The 11273-nt window shown below is 43.3% G+C and overlaps 1 protein-coding gene across 10 annotated transcripts in view; it reads right to left on the bottom strand.

Annotated features, from left to right (window-relative positions):
* Positions 1-200: 200 nt before the first annotated feature.
* Positions 201-11273, bottom strand: part of LOC119170468 (uncharacterized) — a 148202-nt gene continuing 137129 nt past the window's right edge. For all 10 annotated transcript variants that reach the window (XM_075887292.1, XM_075887289.1, XM_075887286.1 and 7 more), the window contains 3 exons: positions 7547-7657; positions 7352-7465; positions 201-671 (listed from right to left, as the gene is read on the bottom strand). In XM_075887292.1, the coding sequence (XP_075743407.1) occupies positions 459-671; positions 7352-7465; positions 7547-7657 (438 nt within the window). In that variant the 3' untranslated portion in view covers positions 201-458. The remainder of the gene's footprint in view (positions 672-7351; positions 7466-7546; positions 7658-11273) is intronic.

The raw sequence follows: 11273 nt of genomic DNA, 5'->3' as shown, positions 1-11273 counted from the left end.
TAAGCAGAGTGAACGGCGAATGGGTTTTACATCTGTAGCCTTTGGTACGATGCAACTTGAAGTGGTGCTTTGACAGATACACCGGTGTGTTGTACACTGCGCTTGAATGTGCCTGCTCACAATTCAAAGGCGCTTGCCGCAATCTTGCAACAAACAGTGCTCTCCAGGCATAGCACTAAGTTATCATGGAATGAACAGTGGCCCACTGTGCGCCGTAGACTAGTTCTGTAGGACTGCAGGATTAACTAAAAAAACAATAGGGCTGTCTCTTTCCAAAGCAATGGTTCCAATGCAATGCCACGGCATGACCAACAAATGCTTTGAAGACTTCATCATTTTCACACATTGGAAAGAAACTGTTTGACAGACTTTTTTGAGACCAAGTGCTTGTTGGTATCAGTGCTGCTGTAGCAGCAGAGGCCCTCTGTCGACACAAGCTGTCAATAAGCTAATTGTCGTTACTGTTGCTGATCCTGCTGAGGTGCTTGAGGATCCTTTTCCTGAGGTACTTCTTCTGTAGGCTTCGGCTGCTGCTGAACTTCTACAGTTTCGGCTTGCTCGGTACAGCGATCCTTTGCACGTTGCTGTCGAGGCAGTATGTGTCTCAGTCGCTGCCTCAACAGGGGAAGAACTTGCACCAGTCTATTCAGCTTTTTATTCCTTTGTAGTTGCTGTTTAGGCGAGCAAGAAAGCCAAAAAAAAAAGAACATTGCATTAGCCCCTTATGTTATGCACAGCTATACACAACTGCTTTTAATGAGAAGATATCACAAACTAAAGCCTTACCCACTGCAACTTTATTAGGGCCAGGTAATAAAGCTTCTGTAATTGCCAGAATTTATAACCACTTACTGGAAATGGTTGCAGACTAAAAATGAGGAAAATGTCATACTTCACTAAAAAACACGATTGTTTGTTGACGTCTCTAAAAGAAAAAGACCCCCCCGAGTTAAGTCATACTTTCATTCTCAAAACTAAATTCGTACTGTTACGAGCGCTCGACTTTGTAAGTTTAGACACCAACATTGCATGAGAAGTGATATTCGAAACTACTGGACAATCCTAAATAGTTTTCCTGCATCAAAATTTAAAACAGTATTCAAGTTGCGCACAAGAGTGGGTGCAATGTATACATAGTTGATAACCCAATCCACCGGCAAGCTGGAGAGCAAACACTTGAACTGTTAACCCATTGACAACCAATTACATTAAAAAGCGCACCTTCCTTATTCAGGAATAAAAAATACATAACACAATGTTCTGATTTTCCTTATTAGAATTTCGGAGGCCAAGTGTTGCAGCAAGAAGATGCTAACCTGGCATATTGACTCTGTTCTATTTTTTCTGTTCTAAGAGTCATTAAACTTTAGGAAAACAAAAGCCCGTGAAATGCCCGTGGTCAGTACTCCTTTTCCTAAACTTGTGTCAGGTTTCAAAATTTATACGTTGAAAAAACAGATTGCTTGTGCTTAAGCAGAAACAATATAATCACTGTGCAGTGCGAGAACTGTATAGAGTGCATAGTTTTGCTCAGAGGGGTAATCAAATCTGGGTGTACTTTTTGTAGTACGTGCCGTTAAACCCCTTTATGAAAGGCATGCTTTGGGCAGCATTTCCTGCCTTTTATAAAAGATGTCTCTTATAAGCAGGGTACCACGTATGCATTTTTTTATCAACCCGTATTTTACTGTAGGCACCCTGGTGTCTCTTATACCCATTTGTCTCTTATATCAGTGTCTCTTATAAAGAGGTTCGACTGTACAATGGGACTTCATGGGAGCACGCACGTACCTAATGTGCGTGCCGCAAAGATTGAACCAGTTTTTTTTTTTTTTTTTTTTTTAAGAACGCCATTTTTTCAGTTACAGAAGACCCAGAGGCTGCGACAGATGCCGCTGTGAGTATGCGAGAGCCCTTTGAGGTTTTCACTGTCGCTTTTAACCATGACATAGACACTTAGGAGGGGAAGGGAAATGACGATGGTACAAAGCTTGGTCTCTGCCAATAAAAAAAATATGCAACAAAAATAATGTGGGGAGTATAATTTTTGTTTTGATACTGGAAAAAATTTCGGTTCGCAAAGGCCACAGACAAAAGCACAGTCGCTATGCTGCCAAACAACAACACAGTAGTTTCTATGTTCTGTAACCACGTGGTCACCCACTGAAAAGACGGCTGCTGACACGCAGGTCACGGGATCAAATCCCGGTTGGGCGGGTACATTTTCCATGGAGGTGAAAATGCTTGAGACCCATGTGCTTAGATTTAGGTGCACGTTAAAGAACCCTAGGTAATCGAAATTTCCAAAGCCCTCCACTGCGGTATCTCTCATAATTATATGGTGGTTTTTGAATGTTAAACCTCAATAATTAATAATGTATTACCCATTGAAAAGAAAAAAACAAAAAAAAACGTAGTGCCATTGTCAACTCTCCTCAACAGCTGTAACAATGGCATGAAAAGGGCTGAGCTCTATATCGTGCTGAAAATAACTAGACATTTCAACCTTGAGACTCACATTATTTCAGCCCACATTCATCCAAATAATAAAAATAGCCGCAGGCAGCACATACAGGATTTGAAACTGCACTGTGTGTTTCAGCAGACCTTGTAGGCAATGACTATTGTCCTTCAGTCGCATAACAGCATTATACTCACTTGGCATTGTTGTACATAACAGAAGTATCAAGAGATCTCTAGCGTCCGATGAGCTTGCTATTACACTCTATCCATACCTAAATTTTCCCACAGCTTGGAAAACGATGCAGGTATGCCACAATACATTGAAATAGTGCTGCAACAAGCTTTACGTTTGCGTTCTATAAAGTCCCAGTGCTTCAATAAGCTGTATGGGCCAAGCTGTATACTAATCTTTTGGCAAGGGCCAAGTGCACTCTCCATTGCTGTGTCTCGCCAGCATCTCTATTGCTATATCGTGGGCACAGCATACTTTCTGAAGTACAGTGTTATAACTTCTGCAACCAATTATGAAACGTTATGAAAATTTGCACATAATGTTGTCTATTGCATTTGTTTGAAAGTGCAAAATTTTAATAAAATCCAACTAGTACTTCTTTCGTGGTCCCTAGTAAGTCCACGAAGGACTGAGGTTTTCACTCTCGGCTTTTTTTGCTTCAAGAACTTACAATCATGTTTGGGCAGCACGCACAATGCAATGAAAGACAAAATGAATAAACTTGAGGAGATCTTAACGGAGTTTAACAATAATCAGCTATCAACTAAATTGCAAAAAGCAAATTATTCTACAATTATACATGTAAATAAAGAGAAAGCTGAGGTAGTTGTCAAGATTCATCAATAAAGAAATTAAGAAGTGCAAACATTGGACACATTGGACGAGAGCCAGACTTGTTGTGCGGCCATTGTTTTGTTGTTGGCAAGCATTACTTTTAATCGTTTAAGTAGGGTAGCAGATGCTGGCCCCTTAGAACTAATAATTCAAGGTCAAAGTGCACAACGTATGCCCACACCTAAAAATTTCTCAGCATGTTGTTCAACTGGGACACACGCTGGAAAAGTCAACTTGGATACCTGCGTTCACAAGTAGCTTATTGTCATCATGTATTATTTTGCCCACTGCACTGAATATTTGGGCAAAGTGTATCCTAACTATTTAGAATCTCTACTCTGATTAAACAAGTGAGCTTTTCAAACTAATTACACGCTCTAAATATACCGTACACATGCACTCAAAGAGACGTCCGTTTCAGCCTTCTCACACATTTCACCTAATAAACCTCAGATGCTACACTTGAGTGTGCAATAAATCTACCTATACTAATCTAATAAACCTTTAGATGGTACTTTTCATTTGTATAATTCAACATATACAAAAGCTTAATCCCAGCCTTCATAGTCCTCAAAAGGAACACAAGGTGTGCCACAACAAAGCTTTGCTTGCCTTTTTAGCTTTCAGTAGAGCACGGTAACATATCAATATCATACAGTCAAACTCCGCTACAACAAACGCCGCTTCAACGAAATTTCCACTACAACGAAAAATTCACGATTCCCCGTCAGCAGTCCATAGGAATCAATGCATAAATGTTGTTGCCACAACAAACACTTTTTCTTCGATCGTACCGCTTCAACAAAATTTTACCATGCAATTCCATACTCAAATACTTATTGCTATGCAGTAAACCCAATCTTTGACATTTCGATGCATTTTCAGAGCCTGAAAATGCGTCAACGAAGTCTAAAACACGCGTCGGCACCACTAGAAACCGCCGCAATTCGAAACTTTCAGTGACTATAGGGGGTGCCACAGGAAAACCAAAATGGCTGCCGATGCGGTGATCCCCTGCCTGCGCGGAGCCTTCGTCACAAGTTTTCTCTTTGCATGGTTGCCGCCGCTTTCAGCTAGGATAATTTTCAGTGGCATTTAAATTCCCATGAAGGAAGCAGCTAATGCTAGAGTGCATAAAGTGTGGAACATGCGGTATGATCTTTCACCGGATTGGACGTCCGGCGCGCTCGTGTAGCAGCCAATTCAGTGACGTTCCGTCATACTTCATTGCCGGATCAAGCATCCAGCGTGTGTCAAACTCGGCAGATGTTTGTCATTCACTTGGTCCGGCAATCGCGCGGCCATATATGGACAACGGTAAACAACACAGAAGACAGTTGATGTAGGACCGCTTGTGCTACCGGTCGTTCCTTTACCACTCCGATCATTTTGACTGAGGGTGCCGGTTTCATGCCAGCCAAGATGGGTTACAATTGTTTAATTACACAAACTAATGCTTAACTCGATAAACTTGTGCTCCAGTATGTCACTTATTCAAAAAAGTGCTTCCTTACAAGCTACGAGCGAGATCGGGAACCACGATGCTTGGGCATTTCGCAGGTGAACATGTGACACTGCAGGCCATCTCGCCCAACCTGCTTATTTTGCTTCGATCTTCATATCAATGTTGTGGAGAAAACTGCTTGCGTATCTCGACGCAGGCATAAGACTAGAAAAATATATATATATCGTTGCTGAAATTTGAACACCCTAGACAGGCTTGCGCTCAGTTGCGGACGGCGGCGGTGTCTGCCCAGCTGCTGCTCGCATGTGTCAGTGGCGGCGAGCTGTGTTCGAGTGCTTTTCGCTCGCGAAAGCACACTGTTGTATTGACCGTGTTATTGTAGACCCCACCAAAAGGACGAGCACTCAATTGTTTGTCTCATGATTGATAATAGTAATAGTTAGGGTTGAACGTCCCAGAATCAACATATGATTAGTGGAGGAATCCGGAAATTTCGACCACCTGAGATTCTTTAACGTGCACCGAAATTTAAGCACATAACAAGGGTCTCAAACATTTTCACCTCCATCGAAAATGCGGCGGCTGCTGCGGGGATTCGATCCTGCCACTTGCGGGTCTGCAGCTGAGTGCATTAGAGTACCGTGAAGGGTGTATTTGACACCGTGAAGTGCCATGCTGCTGAGTGCGGTGGGCTCTATTGCTGGCCATGTCAGCGGCATTTCGAAAGGGCTAAATAGAAAAGAACAACCAGGGGCTTAGATTTAAGAGCACTTTAAGGAACCCCAAGTGATGAAAATAAATCCCGAGGTTCCCGCTGCAACGTTTCTCATCATGTCCTGGTTCCGGTAAATAAAATCCAAACAATTCTGTTCTGTCCCAGAAGTCATCTGATTTGAAGTGCTCACTGGTAACCACAATTTGTTGACAATTTTCACAATGTATAGCTTGATAATTCATTGTTTTTTCCGTCGTCAGACGAAAAGAAAACCAAGCGCGCTAATGATGCCTTTCATGGAGCAGCTTAAGCCTTGCAGCCCAGCGCACAAGCAATTTATCTTGTATTATTCGTGCATTATTGAAGCTGAAAGGTTCTGCAACCTTGCACCAACAAAATGTAGTTCCCGCACGCGCAAGATGTTGTGGGATATAACGACAACAAGGCACGGCAGGCACGTTGTCGCCAAGCAAGTTCTCATTTTACCACCGCATCAAGGCTTGCGCCGGTCGCCGTGTGGCGGCACTAGAGTAGCTGAAAGTTGCGAATAACGTCGCTGTTCAGCAAGCATGGACGCCGCCATTGCGTGGTAGTGATGGCAATGAGACTGCCCTGCTTTTGTTTTATCACTGGCTTGCTTTTGAGCCGCAGACGATCCGAAGCTGAAACTCAGTCGCTCAGTCCATGGTTTCTTTCTCGCAGCTGCTGGGTGCAATCACGGCACGATGCCTTTCCTGATTCCGATGCTTATCATTATGTTCGCGCTTTACCAGTGTGATAACTAATCAGAGCGGCTGGTCGTCCGCATTATCAACAAAATCAGCTAGCTGCGAGTGATGGATGATCAGAATGGCATAGAATAATGCGAAAGCTCCACGATACCCTGCCTCCATCTCGGCGTTGTCGGACACTTTTGACGGTGGACAGCTGCTGGTGTTAACGTGTAAATGCAACTGTTTGGTTTGTTCACGAAAGTAGTTTTAGGTGTTTTTTCAGTGTGCTTTTCACCATGGCCTCGCTATGCATGAATGAGAATCACGCCGTGACGCTGCTGGGAAAGAATAAAAAGCAGCGGACATTTTTTGAATTTTGAGAATAAACATTCCTTTGTTTTGCTAGCTCAGATCAGCGATATTTCTTTCTATTTCTCTACAACAAAATTTTCGCTTCAACGAAATTTTTTCCGTGCCCTGTAAGTTTCGTTTTAGCGGGATTGGACTGTACTAACAAGCCCACATTTAAACTTTATTGCGAGACTGTTATGATCTCACAAACGGTAATTTTTGTGATATCTACCACTACTGATGTCCATTACAGCAATTGTGAACAATGAGGAGGGGGAGAACTGGGTTCAAGCAGGAATCAAACCTAAGCCTTCTGTGTCGCACTCGGGTATTCTGTCAGAGTGTGCTCAAAACATTTTCTAAAACAACTCAACACAGGAGTCCAAGAGTCGTGTCTGATGAAAAGTCAGATTAACAGATGTAGTACCTCACGGAAGAATAGTAAAATCGCCTCGAGAATCGCACTGTCTGAAACGCGTAAGGACTGGATCATAAAGCTGCTCAACGGGTACAAGGGCCTCGGCCATACTTCGTCATCACCAGTAGCAGCTGACAAAGCCTGCATCTACATACGTGCACAACACATCACCTTACAGACGTGCAGTGAGCACTTCTCAAAACAAAATGATCGTGAATTGGGGCGGAGTGGTATTCTGAGCTTGCACTAGCCGCCCTAAGAAAGTGTACAGCAGCTTTCAAGGCTGTTCCTGTAGTGTACTGTGTTTGAATTGCATGTTATATGCAAATTGAACGAATGCTTTATAAAAAACAATGTTATCAAAGATTTCATCCCTTACCTTTGTGATTTCATCACATGCCTGAATGGCAATATTCAGCTGCTCAATAGCAAGTGAAGCTTCCTTGAGCTTTCCAAGAACTTCTTCTGGTACGGGCAGCTGGGCATTGATGAACTGAAAGGCAGAGCCAATTGATGAGAGGGAACAGGATGAGGTCATGGTAGGAAACAGTGAGCATTCAGCCAGCATTCATACCGTATTTTTTTCTTCTAAGGTACCGAGCAGTTGCCTTTGGAACATCTGGTGATACTCCTGCATAGCCCTTTTGAATCGATAAACAAGCTGGACATTGGTTACGAATGGGTACTGCAACAGAAAGACAGATGAGGCAAGGAATCAAAGCTAAGTAACTAATTTGATGCACCAAAGTACAGTCGCCATAAGATTTATTGCGTCCAATATTTTGGAGCACATGGAGATTAAAGGGGCCCTGCAACACTTTTGGAGCATAGTCAGAAAACGCTGATGATCAGTAGTTGAGGCTCCCAAGAACATTAGAGTCAAATATTATAGCGCATCGCGTGGCCTGGAGTTAACAACCTGCTTAGCTTCCCGCGCTTCCATTGAAACGAGAGAAAAGAGAAAGCAATTGCAGCATGAGCAGTTCTTTTCAACTCTGCTCGTACTATACAAGTTCTAAAGAAAAATCACAGCATATCCACGGACTGAATGATGATGAATGGGGTGAAGCTTTGTGGGCTCTCAGGTTGGGATCTGCCTGTCTTTGTGTGGTGTGCATCTGTCTCTTTGCCTGTCTGTCTGTCGTCTGACTGCCAGTGAAAGGGGAAGCGTGCCAAGAGCAAATGCATTTTATAGCTGCGCCTTTAGAGGTCTCCTATCACACTAGAGCACCATGTAGTGAGCAATCCAAGTAATAGAGGCGCGAGCACTACAGTGCCACCACCATCTAGTGAGTGCTCAGAGTACTAGCGGTGGCCACAGTGACATCGCCTATCACACTATAGCATGCATTAGAGTGGAGCGAGCGCCTTAGCACCATCTAGTGAGCAAGCTAAATACTAGTGGTGCGAGAGTCATCACCATCGCCATAGCGGTGGATACTACGACGCCGGACAAGCTTACGCCCTAAGGAGCTTTGTTCATAAAATTTTTGCAGCGGCCAATTCACGAGGCAATAGGGTCTTTCAGTGAATGCATTCAATGGCTACTTGGAAAAGTGTTGCAGGGCTCCTTCAACACGATGGCTGGTTACAAGCAATGGTAGCAACATCATGCAATACATCTAACACAATTACAGTGAAAGCTGGGTTAATTCAACCCTCCTCGATTCAGAACATCAGATAATTCAGATGTGTTCTCCAGTTCCGGCCATCATATACAATGTTTAATGGTATCGAACTCTGATTCAGCCGTTCAGTTAGTTCGGATGAACCTGGGTGGTGGTGGTGGAAAAACTTTATTGGTTATTCGGGGGAAGGGGTAGAAGAAGAAAGAGCGAGTAGGTGGGTCCTTATTCCAGGATTCCAGGACCGAGCACGAAGTGCTGCAAATGTGTGGAGCAAAGGAGCAAAAGCAATATTTCTGGCCAACTGAAAAGAGGTGGCATAGTCCGCATTGCCATCATCATCACGGCAAACCGTATGGTAACGATGGAAAAGTCAGAATGTTTCCTGCCCGTTTGTGTTTCCCACCATATGTTACACTTCGCTGACCTGGGGCATTAAAAAGAAAATAGACAAAGTAGCCGTCCAGAATCGCATTCTTGGTGACCAAGGCTCTAGCGGCTGCGGCAAATTTTTTTTGTTTATCGGCGACAAAAAGCATCGCCATGTATGCATCGTGATGGTCATGGTGGCTGTACATATTAGGGTATAGGCACAGAGAACGTTCTGGGCTAATTAGGACATGGAGGCCTTACACTAGGTAGGGTTGTGATGGAAGTGATCAGATGATGAAGATAGCAGCTTTCATGTTGCTTTTATACAAAATAAGTACAGCCTTTACATATTCATCACGAAAATGAAAGTGTGTTGATGTATTGACATTTGAATATTGTTTTCTAAACACTTTTCATAATTGCGATTTCAGTTATTTCAAGAATCTTTTTCCGGTCCCAATACACTCAAGCCTCGTTATAACGAAGTTGAAGGGAAGCCACAAATATTTCATTATATCCATTATTTCGTTATATCGATTATAACAGTTTGTGGCAATGAATGCTCAGATGGGCGCACACCTATAAGCATGCAAAGAAGGAAACCAGCTCACGATCCCATGTACCCCTACGCAACCACGCATGCAACGGAAAATAAACACAGTCGAATCTCATTAATTCGAACATGCTTAATTCAAACTTCCGGTGAATTCGAACTCACGCTGAGGTTCCGTCAAAGTTATGTGTATTCCAATGGGCGAGAACGCCCTGTAATTCGAACGCGGAAGCACTTACGACGGTTAATTCGAACATACCGCGCTCCGAAAATGCTTTCAGCACCATGCCTAATCCGGCAGCGGCACCTCTCAACGCTGCGCGCAAAGAAGGAAAAGAAGAAAAGCAAAGAAAAAGAAAAAAAAAAAGACTGTAGCGAATTGTTTGCTCTCTCTCAAATGCCGATCTGCGACGCGCCTGTGCCACGCTAGGGTGGCTAGAATTGGGAGGTGTGAAAACCGGCCGCTCCAAAGTTGCTCCCACTCCCGAGCTTGCAGTGGTGACGCTGTAGTCGGAGGCGCTGCCAGCTTTCTTCTTTGAAATGAACCCGCGATGGTCGTTTCGAGTTTTTCGCCAGTACAAGAGTTTTGTCAATGTGAATATCAAGCAGCAATTTCACCTAATATGAATACACGCATCTTTCGCTGAACGAACATTTCATTAGAGCGAAGTTTTTAATTTCATTAGAGTGAAGCACCACTCTTTATATGCTTAGTGAAACCAAAACGGTTTTATTTTCTATAACATTGAACTACGTCTTAACGGAGTCAAAAAAAAAAAAGCTAGCTCTAGCGGAGCAGGGTATCTCTGACGACGTTAGTTTGCCAACATTACCTTGTGCTAACCCGTGATAGATTGTGACGTTTGCTGCTAAATTTGCCTCGACAGTGCAACTTATCGAGTGCAGTTATGCATTGCTATTTTCTCAATGCTGGAATTGTACTACACTTGAGGCAGTATTCTGAAACATGTGTAGAAACTGAGACAACACTTAATTTTATAGCTACAACTACAGTGAGTCACTGACGGACATTTTTCGTACGTGACACAGGGCTTCAATCGCTTGACTTTTTTCTCGCTTTTTGCTTGGTTCAGACCAATAAAAAAAAACCTCTCGTCACGCAAAATCATCTGACCACTGCTTTGTTCAACTATTTGCAATTTTAAATGCAGCCAATTTCTCGAAACTGCCTAGAGATCGTAGAAGACTGGCTACTAAATTCGAATGCAGGTGCACTGTGCTAAACACATGTGTCAACTTGGTTTTCATAGTCCCTACCAGGTTTTAGAGACTCTGGCAGGTACAGAAGTCCCCTTAGATCCCAATCTCTAGTCGCCTGCCTTGGCAGCTCGTCGAGTCATTTGGGCAATCCTCCAACGTGATAGGGTTATCGGGTCACTTGTTTGTTTGTTTCCCCTGGACTGATGGCTCATACCACCCACTCAGGGGGAGTCCGATGAAGCAGCATTTCTTCTTTTTCGTTCTTTAGGCAAACTCTTGGATATATATTTGGGCAGGCTTGGAAATAAGGTGGGTAAAGCATCATCTCTTAAACTAGTCTTGTCACGCTGCATTCTTCCTGTCCTTCCACAACATGCACGAATTCTCGCGCGCTGAATCTAAAAACCAACTGAGAAGACATAATTTTCATGTAAATAAATGTATTTATTGAAAAGCAATCGCCGAAGTGTTAAGAGCGGCACAAAGTGTTCAATATCTCCACTTGCCGATGCCTTCCACTCATGCACACA

Source organism: Rhipicephalus microplus, chromosome 2 (genome assembly GCF_043290135.1).
Source record: "Rhipicephalus microplus isolate Deutch F79 chromosome 2, USDA_Rmic, whole genome shotgun sequence".
In the NCBI taxonomy this organism is placed as follows: Eukaryota; Metazoa; Arthropoda; class Arachnida; order Ixodida; family Ixodidae; genus Rhipicephalus; species Rhipicephalus microplus.
This window is presented reverse-complemented; position numbering and strand designations above follow the sequence as displayed.